General features: G+C 36.6%; 1 protein-coding gene and 1 long non-coding RNA gene across 4 annotated transcripts; one reads left to right on the top strand and one right to left on the bottom strand.

Moving 5' to 3' along the window:
- Positions 1-98: 98 nt before the first annotated feature.
- On the bottom strand, positions 99-16,591 carry LOC113674079 (programmed cell death protein 4). Of its 3 annotated transcripts, none has more exons than XM_027190548.2 (16): positions 16,457-16,591; positions 11,347-11,618; positions 9,047-9,159; positions 8,674-8,751; positions 8,051-8,086; positions 5,848-5,889; positions 5,494-5,532; positions 4,656-4,734; positions 4,050-4,111; positions 3,797-3,894; positions 3,586-3,700; positions 3,207-3,254; positions 2,784-2,843; positions 2,264-2,374; positions 1,994-2,133; positions 99-1,212 (listed from the first exon to the last, which is right to left on the bottom strand). In XM_027190548.2, the coding sequence occupies exons 2-16, from the start codon at positions 11,564-11,566 to the stop codon at positions 1,161-1,163; spliced, it is 1,293 nt and encodes a 430-aa protein (XP_027046349.2). In that variant the 5' UTR covers positions 11,567-11,618; positions 16,457-16,591; the 3' UTR covers positions 99-1,160. The 3 variants fall into 3 exon arrangements, with proteins under 3 accessions (XP_027046349.2, XP_027046348.2, XP_027046347.2); XM_027190547.2 differs by lacking the exon at positions 16,457-16,591 and adding an exon at positions 12,669-13,258; XM_027190546.2 differs by lacking the exon at positions 16,457-16,591 and having other exon boundaries at positions 11,347-12,329.
- On the top strand, positions 6,696-7,652 carry LOC149050834 (uncharacterized). Its single transcript, XR_016183515.1, has 2 exons — positions 6,696-6,958; positions 7,220-7,652. It is a non-coding gene; the product is annotated as an uncharacterized LOC149050834 (long non-coding RNA).
- Positions 16,592-16,738: the final 147 nt, after the last annotated feature.

Consider the following 16,738-nt stretch of genomic DNA (forward strand, 5'->3'; position numbering starts at 1 on the left):
ACAGTATCACGAAGGGCATGCGCAGCTCTCACCAATCCTGATGTTATTTTCACGCCATAAGGCATCTCTATTTTGTCAACAGTCTTTTAGTACACGAGTGGGTTTCAATTTTTTTATTTGTCTATAAAGTTTGACAAGCCAGAGAGAGTCTGTACAATTTTCACGTGTAAGAAGGGAGACAAAGCGTTTGAAAAAAAATGTGATATTGTCTGGGATGATTCCGCTGTTAACATAAATGTCCAAAAGAGAGCGAGGAAGAAAACAAAAAACATATCGCAAGTTTCTCTAAACCCTGGATATCAGGAGTTTATTTGTTATAACCTTAACTGAACTAAAAATAACACAGAAACATCGAATGCTAAAGCTGACAAAGAGTAAACGACACAAGAACTGAAAACTGCGGGATGAAAAATAGAACTTACGAAAAAATGACTGAGACATCGCAATTACTCCCCATTCAAAATACATTATTATCGATTCAAGGTGACTTAAGGCCACGGCAGTCCGTCGTTCACTTCATTTCTCGTTAATATCACTCTGCAGTGATGACTACAATACGCATCAACAGTAACAAAAAAGAATACATTCCACCAATAAGTTATAACATCACAACTACCTCGACCGACGAAAAACCCTTATGTACAAGTTAGGTTTACTGCCGTTAGCTCAGAATAACAATGAAAACCCTCGTAAAAAAAATTTCACTGGAAAGCGAATCTTAACAGTTAAAGAACCAAATTGAAAATAAAGTATAAAAGTAATTTTCAAGGTATGGTCTGCGCACAGGAGACATCGACTCCACCAAGGATACAGAGAAAGAGAGAGCGAGAGAGAGATGTAGAGAAAATCCGCAACTTAACAAGAACTAGGGGCTAACGACATCATGTCGAGAATCATTCATACACGATTACAACAATTTTAGCTTAGTGTTAACGCTGAACGTAGGTGGCTAAGAATACCGGTGTACTGACAAACATGGTCTCTTTCGTAACCGTCTTTTGGGATGCCACGGAACAGGGCAACGCTAGGTTACATGCAAAAGAACGGCTTCGAGGGAGACCGTGACAAACAAGACCCTTTTTTAAACAAGAATGTTCTCCCCTTGTTAGTAGAGTTCACTGATTAATTGTCTGGCTCGTTATTGCTTTCTTAGGAGAAAGCTAAGATTTCACCAATCCCCCGTCACCTTCGCTGACAAAGCGCTTTCGTCCTCTGCAACACAAAGGAAAACACACTACTTAGAAACAAAGAAGAAACCACACAATATGTATATCTTACCGATAAAAAGGATTGAACAAGACTACAACCATTAGGGAAACCGTGGACAATTTTAAAACCGCGCACCGACTCCTGTTACACCGAGGAAAGGTAGCTGGTCATAATTTCAACAAAGGGGTACGTTTTTTGAAGAAACTGTGGTGCTGCGTCGGTGGGAGAGTATAACAAAGTAATTTGGTAATATCAACTAAGTTGATAACTTAAATTGGCCACCGTAAAGAGTTTCAAAGCTTACGTTTCGAGCGTTAGCCCTCCATCGCTCTGATCTCAGCTCTGAAACTCTTTACGGTGGCCAATTTACGTTATCAACTCAGTTGATGATACCAGATTATTAGTCATAATTTCAGCCGAGCTTGCCTTGAATTTACCGGAATGTTATAGCGAAAAAGGGAAAAAAAGAGGTTTGCATCCAGGTGATGGTTGAGTGACACCAATCTTGGTCCAGCGGCAAAAGGCAAAAATAATTTTCTAAAACTTTACCAATTATTACAGAGTGTATTTAAGCATATGTAGAAGTTTCAACTAGTACACTGAGAATAAGTATTTCCTTGTTATAAAATGTGCTCAATTAATTCTTTTAAAACTAATTCGGCAAATGAGGAAGACTTCTCCCACTCATTGTTTGAGGCTCGAGACTGAATCTACGGTTAAATAATAGTAGGCATACGCGGAGCCATTACTATTAGTATTGGTGAAACCTTGCACGTACACATACCTGGAAGGGACTTTCATAGTAAAGGAGATTGGAATGATTCCATCGCGGGCACACATGTCGGTGAACTTTTCCAGGAGTGTATGGGCATGTGGAATATCCAGTTGGATATCGGAAAAAGAGTCAAACACGCGTTGAAAACCCTGTTAAATAAAGCAGAGGAAAAAAAACAGTCTTCAATGAAACAAACCTTTTAACATTCCAGAGACTAGGGGTACCACGGGATTTTAGTTTTTCAACTTTCTTCACCCAAAGAACTCACAACCAACTTACATTCTTAATTTGGTCCGGTTTGACAATGTTAGTGTTTGAGAAGAACTGTAATAAATTCTTCATGAGGGTCATCACTCGATCATGCTCATCTTCCAAAGTCATAATGATTGCCTGTTGACAGATAACAACAACAACAACAAAGTCAGATCTGGTGCAGATGAGGAATGATCCAAATCTAATGCCTTATCACACCAAAACTTACACGTGTTTTAAAGATGTTATGTTAAACACGTTTTAAAATTGTAATCTACATTGAAACTGCTTCAACCGATGTTTGTCGACTTCAAATTTAGCTCAGTGAAAAAAAAAAAGTTAGTGAATAATTGAAACCTATGGAAAACTCAGGTGACATTGACATCCTTGAGAAAACGAGATGCTTGTGACATGAACCTTCAGTTTAATATCTTCAGGTACGACAAGTGTCTTTTTCAGCAGAGCATTGGGAATATTCATTAAAAGTTTAAGGTTGGATAAATATGGGCATGTTTCGGAGCTCAGTTATCAACAGTGACCATCATACCTCATACACCAGCTCATGATAGAAATGTGGCACTTCCAACTCCTGGACGCAACGACTTGCCTGGGAAAGGAAAAAAAGGCAATCAAACATAAAAATACTTCCTCTAACTCTTCCAGTTCTTACTCACGCCAAGGGAGATTTGTTTCCTTAATGGAGAAGGCATCCAAAACAAAATAGACAAGTAAAAAAATAGGCTGCACCACTTGCTCTTCTACTATTACTCTTCCAGTTGTTGTCAATGAACCAAAAAAAAAAAAGGAGGTTGTCTGGTGTCACATTAAGCAAGTGCTTATCATTTTTGGGTCAAAATTGCCTTTTTTAAATGTATTTGGTTCTCATCTCAAAACAACCATTCAAAAAGATAACAACCATTTATCACTTGGAAAATCATTGATTCGTTTTAGTACTAAAAACTTTACTTACTTCTTCAATATCTTCTGAAGACAAATACTCTTTCAGCAACAAAACCATCTGCAAACAAAAACTACACATAAGAGAGTTGACTCTTACAGGATGGATTACAATCCAAGGCTATCAAAGCTAATTCCCTCACAATGCCGACACACCTCAGCTAATGGTTCATGAACTGGAGAACTGCAAAGACAAATGTACCGCACAAACCATTTGCAACAACTAAAGGTTACTTTTGGTTGATAAAATGCATTGAATTTGCCTGCAATTTAATCATTTGTGAAACCCTGACCTATCTAAATGTAAAGCTTCTTTTTTATAAATTTTGCAAAGATAATTTTCATCAACATTATTCACTTAAGGTCTCTTGAACTCTGCTAATTAAACAAACCTTTTTCACAAGATACTTGACTGGGCGTCTTCCTCCAGCCACACCCCACACACTATCCAATCGTACCATCCCATGTTTCATTTTCAGCAGCACACCTGCTTCAGCCAAGGCTTTGCTGTCAAAATAGTGAACAAACAGGTTATTTTCTTGAACATGTTATCAGCTATAAAATGAAACAGGCAGTTAACTATCAATACAAAATTGTACTCACGCTTGATTGGAATTAGGAGGAGCATCTCCCAAATTACTAACAAAAGCTGGTGGCAAACAGTCATCAGCAATAGCACGAGCAATGAACTTTCCCACCATCTTGGAAAAGCAAAAAACTCTAATTTAGTGCAAAAAATCTACGAATAGCATCATACAAGGTTGTTGAAAAAAGAGAAAGAATTGCACTTGTAATCATAGTGGCCCATATGGCTAACTGAGCCTGTACTTATCAGTAACACCTAAGTTAAAGTTACCTCTGGAGCATCAGGGGTATCCAAACTCAGATCATCAAGGTCATCTAACAGCTGCTGGAACCCTGGAATCACAAACATAGGACAATAACATTATCAAAAAGAGCACAGAAAAAATTAAGAAGTGAAACATGCATTTGAATAAGCCCACTTTAATTAGCAAGATTAACTTCTATTGCTAAATCTCTCCCCCAAAAAGTGCTTTTGGCCAGCCTTTATACTTCTGTATTTTTGGGAACTCTTTTTTTAAGCAAACTGTTGGGTATTTGCTTTTTGTTTATGGCTTCTTGCCCTGCCGAAAAACCTTCTTATGCCACTTTAATAAGGACTGGACTAAATGCTTCATATTCAATACTTGCCATGAAGATAAAGAATTATCAATATGTCCCAAAACTCAGTATCAAAACAACAGTACCAGGAGATCAGAATAAATTATAATGGTGAGGCACTTCCACTTATGATCTACACATGAAATACAATGCATTTGGCTATTGCAAAACCACATTTCCTTTTCTAATGGTGTGTCACTGCCCTTGTTCCAATATTACCTTCTCCTCATCAGCCTCCATGAACATCTTACACAAGTAATGGTACTGACCACAAACTTACCTTGTGCTATGTCGTCTTGGCTGAGATGCTTGCCATACAAGTCTGAGATGAGAACTGATGCCATTTCTCTCTGAGTTGCCTGTAAGTAAGAAATTTGTCATTTGAAATCATACTACACAAGTTAACCAGCTTTTCAATCTAGTGAAAATACTCTGTATAGAAGCTAACTGGAAAAGCAATCTTTGACCAATTAATTGTGGTTTATAGCTGTAAACTGTTCAATAAATATTGTTATCAGAAAGAGCCTTAAAAGTCAGTGATTTATAACTGAACATATTCACATGCTTACCACAGAAAGCAACCTTAACTCCAGTGAGATAAGGGAAGGCTAGAAGGAAGATCCCAGAAATTCTTGGAGTTGTTATCAGAATTATGCTATTAAAAGATGCAAGTTTAATGCTGAAACAACCCAATTCAACACACAATCATGTTGTCATCGAAAACACTTTTTTCCTCTCTTGAAAGAAATTTGAAATCAAGCTGCATACAACTTGTTACCATTGTACTAAAAGTATCACAATGTTGGACAGAAATAAAATAGTGACAACCCTTGTTCAGTTCTGGCATTTAATCATATCTTTTGTCTGTTTATGAAAGAGTGGTTTCTTTTTTCTAGTAATAAAAATGGAATAATGATTTCAGAGCAAGAAGATCACCTCTTTTTGTATCACATATTTATCAATAACTGACAATGTTACATACAATATTTCTCATAGAAATCATTATTATTATGACTGAAATAATAAAAATAAAATTAGCAAAAATAATAGTCAGTAAATAAAAATTATCATGTAAGATAGCATCTCCCACTCTTGAGTACATTTTAAACAACATTTACCTTTTTCTCCAGTGCAAGACTGACAGCAAAGGCAGGAACCTGTATTTTAGAAAACAGGCTTATTTAATAAATATATCTTGGTTTCCTAAATGGCCATAAACTAAAACAAAAAGAGAGGCAGGAACCTTTACCTTACAGTGGTATTTGGAGATAAAATATATTAAGTAATTACAAATTTCCTCAAAACAATAATATAATAACAGAGGTTATAATGAAAAAGGGACGACATTCCATCAGTTAGTATTTGTTATGACACAAATCATCTTAATTATAACCATAATAACAACAATAACAACAAAAACAACAACACATTACACAGAGATTATGAAAAAAGTCTAAGATGGTTAGGTCTACCTTGTACTTCCTTGAAGTTATGTTAAGTTCCTCCAGGGAGAGCTGTTTAAGGAGTCATATTGATACATGATTAATCTTTCACTCACTCCGTAAAAAAGACTATCAACCTCTCACAGTCAGGAAAAAAGCTTCACGTAAGACAAAAAACCCTCCCAAAAGAAAACCATGTGTGATAATTACACAAGGCACAATCATTAACATTACAATAAAACCTTATTTGTTCTTCCATGTTTTAATCAACAAATTGCCTTTCAGTGCCACCACTACTTTTCTTAATCATGAAAAAAACAATTATGTGCTATGATTTGTAAACACTAAATATTACAAATGATAAACAGACTTGGGCATCAAGCGACTTTCGTCAGTGACAAAAAACAAAAACATCAATTTGCTAAACCAAACTTTAGAAACCAAATCAGTTATTTTCCTATTATAAATACTAAAAAATGGAAGATATTTTGGTCTCCCTAATGACAAACTGTCAAAGTTTATCCTTACAAAAAACTCTTAAACAGGGTTTTTGTTAGGGCCGGGACACCGGGACCTTTACTAGGCTATTTTAATTTTTGTCCCGGCTATTTTCACGCTCAGTTTGTACTAAAACTCCTGTGGAGACTATGGTCAGCCGTCAATTTTAAATTTGAACGTAAATTACGGTAAAATAAATAAAATTTTGTATTATTTCTCTGCTTTTGGGTATAATGTTTCTTTGTGATAAATTTTGTGCACGTGCAGCTAATTTGGAGTTCGTGACTTGAGACGTTATGAAACAAAACAAACGCATTTATCGGCACTCTCAAAGTTCGTCTCGGGGTATCGAATAACCTCCATTCGTAAGTAAACGTGTCAAAAATAAATAGTGTTACAAAACCTGGAAGCCTCGCGAGAAAAAAAAATGCGTATTTCCGTCGCGGTTTCTCATGGTGTTGCGACAGACAACGGCAAAAATTCAGCTTGTTCCATCGCTACAGTTCAGTCTAGCATTTGCTCTCGAGAGAAAACAGTCAAACAGCAATTCTCATCTTTGTGACAACGTTACGTGACATATCTACTTTGGCGGCCTTGCACAGTACCAAATGAAGCGGAAAATTAATCAGTACTTCATTCAGAGGTAAGCTTTTTTCTTTGTAGTTATAATGTAATTAGTTTGTATGTACAGTACCTGCCGCTTCGGCGAGATCATAATATCGATAACATTGCGTTGCTATATTTAGTCTGACGTTGCTTTAAATTACCCACAAGGGTTTTTAATTTGCCTTAAGCTTTTACCTTTCTTGGTCTAACAAGTTAAGATGGGCATGGTATGTTCTGTTGTTCTCCAGTTGTTTTTCATTCAACACCATTTTAATATATTCACGTGCGTAAAATTTAGAAATCAAGCATCAAGAGTGAGCTAAATGTCGACGCGTATGTTGCTGCTCTCCAGCTTGAATGCGATGAGAAAAGCCACAACATGGAAGATTCTGACTATGAATCAGACTATTTCTCTGATTAGCTATAAAGTATCAAGTATAGATAATTCATTGCTCTGAGTTGTCTTAGGTTAATCACACCATAAATGAATGCATTTCTGAGCCAAAAAATGATTATTTTAAAAGAAGAAATAAATTATCAAGGAAACTTTTTTTACTTGTGAATTTAAAACAAGAAAACACCAGTTCTTGACATATGAAGAGCATCCTGACTGCAGAAAGATACATTATGGATTATTGAAGCTGAAAAGTATGTGTTTTATATAGGAGTATTATAGATTTATACCATGTGAACTTTACAACTTTGAAAATAAATATTAAAATTGTGAAAAAGCCAAAGTTGTCATATATTTCTTAAGCATTTTGGTATGTAATCCGTACTACAAGTTGCATGTTTCATAGTAACAAATGCCATATTATATCAGCCAATATAAGACCAGAAAGTGTGCAAAAGTAGCCTCAAATGCACCCATTTGGGCCTAAAATTTTCAAATTTTCCCTACGTGGCAAGAAATGGCGGCAGAGCCGCCATTTTGGTCCCTCTTACTTTGGAAAAGGTCCCTGTTACTAAAAATCTTAACAAAAACCCTGTTAAATTGTATTTGACTTTGGCAAAAGCAAGTGCAGCAAAAATTGAAACACCTTAACTCGTGTCCCATTTATTTTTCTGAAAAACATTATCAACCATGTGAATTTGATTGTTGTCATGTAGGCATTGCCAATTGACTCACCAAGACATCCTCTGTGTCTCCATGCTCAAAATATTCCTGAAAAACAAATAAACAAACAAGTTTATCCAACAGATATTCAACATCCATTTTGATTTTTTCTTTCTATGAGAGACATAGTAACCTGTCAATTAGTGCAATGAACTCTGGGTTGTGTGGTCTGAGTTTGAAACCTAACTGATCCATTGTATTGTTCCCTTGGGCACAGCACTTTCATCTTACAGTGCCTCTCTCCTACTAGAAGTATACATGGACTATGGAGAAGCTTTAAGAAGGCCTGAAAAATGCCAAACCTAGTCACACCCCAAGTTCAAATCCAAGTAGTATGCTTAATTATGACAAACAAACATACATGCAATGAGTTGATTAGTAAGATATTAAAAGTATTATTTGAATATATTTATTCCTTTTGGCAACCCTAAGGTCTTCTATCCTTGAAATTGTGGTGTGAATCCCAAAATGTATGGCTTTAAATGAAGAAGAAGTCTTCATGATTTTCTGATTAATAACAATGAGTGTATTCTTACATTTTCTAACATTTCACAGATATTAGATGGATAACTCCTTAAAGAAAGTGAAAGCTTTTTTAGGACTAGCTCTTCTATGTTGATGAAACCATTAATTACCTGCACAATTGGTGTGATGTTTTTGCTAAACTCTTCCTCAGTAAGCTCTGGTTTGCACTCCTTCATATCAAAAGGCTCCTACAAGATATATACTTCATCATATCCATAAGCTCTTACACAAATATAAACTCAATCAAGGTAATATACTCTTGAAATGATTCATGAGCATGCTGCTAAGAATACTGCTGATGCCAGCTGGTGGTCAAAAAAATGAACACGTTCAAGACATATCCACTGTAAAAACACATACAAGAAGAAAGTTCTTTATTGACAAACACTTTTGACAACAGAAAACTTATGTTTGTGATTCTCCAAAAATAAAAACTATACTGACTACGAAATACATATTATGACATAAAGAGCTGACACCTACATCCTCATCTTCCTCTGATTCATAATTTGGATCATGTTGGTCTCTGATCTTCATATCTTCATCAGTCAGTACTTCACCAATGGCTCCCCAAGTACCCTTTCCCCCTGCTCCACCTGCAGAAATTCAAATGAATGACAATTCCCAACTGATAGGATTTGCAAATGATTACTAATCTAGGGTAAAAATGGAAATAAACTTTCATCTTTCATCTTTCACCCTCTACCACTCAGCAGAATTCATTCACACTTATTTTGCAAGAAAAATATCACGTTAAAAACTTTTTTCCAGATATTTTTAAATCACTACAATCCCATTTTCCAGATTTAAGTCATAAGTCATAAGTCACGTTACACAGCATAACCTAAAATGCACCAAATCAAATGATTCCAATCTTTTGAAGTGAAATGTTCATGTATTAATTTATTTTGGCAAAGTAAATTTATTATGCATTTTGACAAAAGTTTTCTCCTCTTTTGAAAACGTTGTCTTCACCATGTGCAGTCATTGTCCCATAATGATACCAATTTACATCTTCACAAGCAAAGAACCTCATGGTAACCAAGGTGAACAAAATGTAAATTTTATTTTTAAAGATAGCTTTTCTTTTTAAGACCATTAACTAACGGTTTGGTTCAGCTTTTTTTTTGTCTTTGTCTGCTTGTGGATATGAATTTATCACACCTGAAGACAAAATTTCAGTCCATGCTCCACCATGCAATATTCCACGTGTAATAGGTTTCAATGGTAATGACATCCGGTGTGGATTTAAACTTAGGTCACTCGCACATAAAAAAATATCAAGGATTGCCCAGCTTTTAAAATGTGGCAGAACCAAAGAGAGAAATTATGCAGGCATAATTGTTTTGTTACCCAAACAGCAGTTGAGGAGATGAATTTGCATGCCAATAAGGCTTGAGGGCAATTATGTGATTGCAAACCTTTCCATCAGGTAACTTTTAGACATCCTCTTCTGATGAAAATAATCTTTTAAAAGAAGTAAAATACATAGAAAAATTTCCCTCTAAACCACTAAGATTCTAGGTGAACTGTGAACTGTTAAATGTTCCAGGTAATTGAGGTGAGAAACCTCAGTTTGTATCATAAAACGTGCCAACCAATCAGGTTGTCTTCCTTCCTTTATTGTTATTAAACCCCCATTTACAAATTACAATTAAAAATTTCTTCCCCTTGAGACTTTTCATAATCCAAAAACACAACATCCAGAGCAAGTTTCGGTAGAGATTTGGCTACATTGCGACAGTCAAACTGCGTAACATTTCAATTGTAGATTCTCTTTATAGAGCTGAATACACAAGTTGATAAGGGTAGATTCAGCTGTAAACAACTTGAAAAGGTTTCGACTTCGCTACGAAACAGTATAGAAAAGGAAACTTATCTACAGCCGTTCGAATTTTACCCTTAATTCACACGAAAGATTTGCCTTTTCGTACACATACGCTGGAAAACCTGGGAACCATATCAGCTATGAAATCAATCCATCTTGCTTTGTTTACAAATTTCCAATCGAATAAGTTATCCAATATCTCGTATCTCTGACCTCGAGAAATACTCCATAGTGATATGACGATCAGTATTAGCGATACTTGTATTGCACGAAAGGTTTTAAATTATTTGCAAGCTTATGGTAATCCTTCAAACAAAGGCACCCTTTCTCAGTAAAGAGCCATTCCATGCGTTCAGGAATAAGGTAGTCACACTTCCCTCATACGCCAAAATTTATCCAACATATACATAAACAGAAGTAACCAAAAAATTCTAGCTTTAGGTACAGCAATATCTTAAGCTGGCAGAGTTTAAAGAGAAACAAACCAACTTTTGGCAACACAACACATTGAAGGATTACAGCTCATTAGCACAAAAGCATTTCAAATTCAAAACACAATATTGTACAGTTGTACACAAGCATGATTGTACGCCCGCAAAAATTTGCAACACCGTTGGTGCTCAACTCTCATAATGACTCTGAGACTTTTTTTAAATTTATGTTGTGCACGTCGAGAACAAAAGTAACGCTGCATTTGGCAGTGATAAATGAACGAACGCAGGTCTAGGTAAAGTAAAATTACCACTCAGGGCCGCGTGGCATCCACGATCAACCTCACCGTATTCAATATTCATGAACCAATAGTGTTTTGATACGAAACCATGGGTTGTTCAGAGATTTGCGAACCATGACAAACACAAGTGCATATGCACGGAAATTTCAAAACAAATGGCTGTGCTGTTTCGCGCTAAAAATAATCCAAGCTGATTTTATAGAATATGATACACTGGCTTACCTTTCTTTGGTAGACCTCGGCGACCGCTCCGGGATTTTCTATCGTGGTGTTTGTCTTTGGGGGCTTTCACGAATAACGAAGACTCTTCGCCATTTTGCGTCCCGTTAAAACCATTCTTTAGGCCTGCTTTGACACCGTCAATCACCACTCGCCTTCCATTGTTCTGTGGAGCCTCTTTCGCATCTTCAACAGCTGAGGTCGACTTGCTTCGAACACGCATCTTCTTCGTGGAGGCTGTTGGAATTGTGGTTACACCGCCGGAGGAAGGGGAACTGGCCATTTTCACCGTTCCAGAGCGAGAGGGAAAAAGTTTAGCATAGAACTCTTTGCAGAAAAGCCTTGCTGGCAATCTCTGCTAGCGCGGGCCGCGAAAGACAAAGCTAGAAGGTTAGGTCGTTTACAAGTGTAAGTGGTGCGTAAGAGAAAACCTGCTTCTGCCTTTGGAAAAGTTTGTTGTTTTTAATCCTAGCGAGGTCAGCTGACATAAATTCATCTTCTGATTGGTTCGTAGAGAATAATCAGGAAAGGTACGGTGGGGGAGGGGCCTAGGTTGTTTATAATGAAGACGAGGGTATAGGTGTACTCAATTTTCGTGTACTTTAGACCTTGCTCCGAATTCACGACCTACAACTTACTTTTTTATATTTTCCATCAAATTTTCTAGTATTCTAATCAACAATTATAAAAACATCGAGAAAATTTGCGAAAATTCTAGTCAGAAAAGGCACATAAGTCTTTATGTGACCTATATGTTCGTCCCGCTGCGGGAAAAATATATTTTTCAGCTGTAAGTATTTGTTCTGAGATTTCAGAAATTCTATCCATTTGAACCATTAGGATACAGGGCGATAAAGTTATCATGCATATATTGTTATGCGTTTAAGGTATTTTTTATCTCAACAACGGCTTATTTGAGTTCAGAGTGAAAGCTACTAAAAGCATATTCAATTTCTGTTTTGAAATGTAATCATTAAATTCTTGTCGATAAATTTCTTAGAGCCTCTTGCATTGTTGAGGTAATGTACTTGTCACGCGTTTTAGGCGTGACGATGAACTTGTCACGCAGCTCCTAAAGGCGTGGCATTTTAGCCACGTTCGCTAAATGTACGTGCCTGCACTCAACCGCAAAACCATAACAAAGCCTTCCAACGGTTTAATTTTGTAGGAAGAATTCTACAGAAAATCCAAGATGCTTCCTTAAACCAGCTTGATAAGCGACTTAAATTCACAGAAATATTATCATATTTCAGGCACTGGATTGATAAAAAGTGATGGATGCAAATGGAAAACCTATCGTACAAACCACATCGAAGTTACCTTACCTACAAAGCTTGTCAAAATTTCTTCCTGAGCAAAGCAGAGATTGCTAGAGTACCAGTCGATTCGTCTCAATAGAAACCCAGAACCATTCAAAATGCCCGTAGATTTTCACCGCACAGGAATATGTAGTTTGTCGATTTGAATTTTTGTCGATCTCTATTCGTGAATTTGATCGGATGATGCGTCTGTTATTATTAGTATAACGATATGAACAAAATTGTACATGTAAACATCGCACATCCCGTGTTCTCATTGGTCGACTCTTCGAAGGCTTTTGTCTGGTGTTTCATCAGCTTAGTCACGTGTTATGTGAAATAACAATGCTAGTCACGTCCCCAAAATAGTTCGTTTTTGCGATCAAATTGTCTCACCTGGCGCCATCCACCTCGATCTTTATTGGTTTTCAGTAGACTTACTGTGATTTCTGAGTGAAAGTCTACAGATCCTCACTTTAAGTTTAAGATCAATGCCTCTTTGTAACAAGGTAACCTCTCGAAGCAAGGAGGTCACCTGTTGAGTTAATTTCAATACGTGACTTTTTACGCGTTTGATAATTTGTGTGCGCTTGAGCACGTCGGGACAAAAGTGTTTTGATACGACCAATAGCTATTCAAGATCACCGCATATTCAAACAGATGAATATATCACTTAATATTTGGGCGCAAATTCGTTCCGTTTTGAATTTTTTTGTTGTTTTTCAATTACTTGTTTTATTTATTAATTTTATTTTTCGTTAGCACAAGTGGTTTTGATGGCTGCCGCGTAAAAACATCAAACATCAATGGTCATCTATCATTGCATTGGAGTGTGTGAGGCCCAAATTGTTTGACAATTTTTGTATGAACAACAGCACTTGTCAAAAGTAAACTGTGTTTGCAAGAGACATTAGTTAAGGAAACGTGTTGAAGGACATTGCTAAATGAAAAACTACAGGACAAAGAAACTCGTCCGTGACCGGTTTTAAATCACATATTTGAATGAAAGTGATCCTCGCAGTGATATGCACTACTTAGGCAGTAGTGAAAATAAGGCCTGAAAAAAATTCAGGCCTGTACGGGATTCATTCGTGTCTTTATCCCGTACAGGCCTGAATTTTTTTTTTTCAGACCTTATTTTCACTACTGCCTAAGTAGTGCATATCACTGCGAGGATCACTTTCATTCACGTCTTTATCCGCAGTTCAAATATATGACTTTCATATATTCTTAACCGTATATTAAATCACATATTGCAAGTCACTAAGGGGGGGAGGGAAGGGGTGTTAAAATAAAATGTAATCTCAACTTCCATTACTGTGGGAGGAGGGGTGTGAAGTAGCCAGTGCTCGTTCTGCCGTATTGTGCTCTGCAATTTTTTTTTAAGGAGCTTTTGGCGTTTGAAGCAACTTTTTGCAACCTCGAGCAATTTTAGCCACTCTGAGCAATTTTCAAGCCAAATTTAGGTTAGATCACATATCAAGCACGAAGAAGTCAACAATTTAATACTGCGGCCCTATTTCGATCCATACCAGGAGCGATGGGCTCCTGTCCTTATCTGATAAAAAAAGACCAGTCCCTTTGTACAAATGGTGGGGTGAACTTACTTCATTGTACTAAATTTGGGATAACTTCCGACAGTGAAAGGCCTCTTGGCTTGATAAAGTATAAAATGACTTTTTCTCTACCAAGTTTATTTTGTTTTGAGCACAAGAATCACCCAAAAAATGTAATCAGTCTTTAAGCCAGTGAAGGAGTCATATCTTCTTTGAGACAAAGGTTAATCAGATAGATCTTTTCAAATATCTGTCTGACAACTGTTCCTTTCACCAGTTTTCCTTGGCAGTGTTCAGGGAAATTTTGACGTAAACACTTAACTGACCCTTAAGACTGTCTTACTCCTAATTATATCTCTCGCTCCTTACAGAATCACCCGGGCTTGAATAAAACTGCATAAAAGGTCAAAAGAATAAAATGAATTATCTCTAATTTAAAAAGCTCCTGATTGTCAAACAAATTCTCCTTGTCAGAACCATAGGAATTTGAAAAGGACAGTGAGGAGAATATAAATACTGATGTTAGGAACGTGATAGGAAGCACATCTTTGACGTAGTTCTTGAAATAACAAATTGGTGTATTGATTGATTGATTAAAGGGACGATTTGATGTTTGTTTCATTCCCGCACACACGGACTTGCTACAAAACTTCCTTTGGGACAAAACAATCTTTTACAACCATACGAATGCTACAACTCTTGTATGGCTTTCTCCGTTGTAGTTTTCCCTGCCGCTTTAAACAATGTTCTGCAATATGATGAACAGGCTTCCATGTTGCGCGTGCAAATATGCACAGGCCGAATAATTAGTGAAACGAAACGAAACGAAATGAAAAGGAAATCTATTTTGTGTTCTTTGCGTGCCTGAAATCATTTTTACAAACAGTTTAGGACTAGGATAATCATAAGATAAGACCCCATTGACGGTGTGTGAGGAAATCAATGCGTTCTTCGAGAACTTCTTAGGTGAATCAAAACTTGCCAGAGTAAACCCTTCATTTCGGACACCATTCAGTGGACACAAGCTCTATTCGAAACTTAAAGAATGTTCTGATTATCATTTCCTCGACAAATGTTACCTAAATTGAATGGATTGCTGCTCAATGCAACTTTTCAGTTCGGGGGGCCTTCATCTGTTAGAAAGATGTTGTTCTGATTAGCTTACAAAAGGTGACAGTTGCCAGGCTGTCAATATCAGTTGACCATCGTCACCATATCACACTGCCCTAACAAATCACTTTAAGCTACATAAAACAGATCTCGCATACTAAGTATGTACCTTTGAGGTGTTCACGCATTTCAAAATGAGTTTCTACCTTAAATTTTACCCTCTCTTGTGGCTCAAATCGGGCAAAACAAAAAACAAGATAATTTGGTTTTATTAACTGATTTGACAATGTAAATTAGCCATCGGAAAGAGTTTCTGAAAGCTGAAGTTTCGAAAGTTAGCCCTTCGACATCGCTCTGAGGAAGAGCTAACGCTTGAAACGTCAGCTTTGAAACTCTAAACGATGGCATATTTACATTATCAACTTTGTTGATAAGACTAAATTATCTTTTTATACCACCCCTCCCCCCGACGCAGCACCTTAGTTCTCTAGAAACTTACCCCCCCTTAAAAAAAAGAAAAAATGGCGATATAAAAATTATAGTTAACTTACTGAAATTAAAACTTAACTTAGGAAGGGATCTACAGAGAAAATTACCTTTGAGGACTGTTACATAACAATAAGATAAAACAGAGAGTTTGGAGGAGAAAGGTCGTACCCAAGGTACCCCCCCTGAGAGAGCTACGTGCTTCTGAAACAAGTTGCCTGATTATAAATTCGTTGCAGATGATGAAACCAGAAGAGGTGTCAAACGAGCTAAAGACTCGTTTTTCTGATCGGGAATTCGACTTGGAATTAACCAAAAACAAGCTTGAGAAGAATCGAAAATAAAAAGATGCAATTTCCCGGAAATCCCTGTACGGACCTCAATTTTGACCAAATCAATTTACTTTCTATTTTATCGAGTGGATTGAAGTAATTGAAATAGCACTGACCGTGAGATAATGGAGTATAACTACTAAAAGTTTTAATTACTGTTTCCTTACTCGGAACTGGTTAGCTCAAATGATTACCGCAAACCTCATAATATCAAGCCAAACTTTGATAATTATTCGATTTAAAAAAAATGCATTTATAGTTCGCAGTCAGAACAAATGAAAATAAAGTCTTTATCTCGTAGCTAAATTAAAAATCTTCAATAAAAACTTACTTCTGTGGCGGGTCGTTACAATAGTCTCACTTTACAGGTTAGCAGATTCACCAGGTAAGCGGATTCAGAGACAGAAAAATAATAATAAAATAACTTCTTTGTCGCTTCGATTCTGCTGAAAAAATGATCTGAATCATAATTAACTGGCGCTTTTAAATCAATGTATTGAATTAACGTCAATCACGATTCTTGTCATCGAATAAGTCTGTCATTAAGAGGCGACGCCTACTTGATAAACGAAACAACTACCGTAGAAACTGAAGATCTGTTTTCGTGTCAAGT

Source organism: Pocillopora damicornis, chromosome 2 (assembly GCF_964200805.1).
Source record: "Pocillopora damicornis chromosome 2, jaPocDami1.2, whole genome shotgun sequence".
In the NCBI taxonomy this organism is placed as follows: domain Eukaryota; kingdom Metazoa; phylum Cnidaria; class Anthozoa; order Scleractinia; family Pocilloporidae; genus Pocillopora; species Pocillopora damicornis.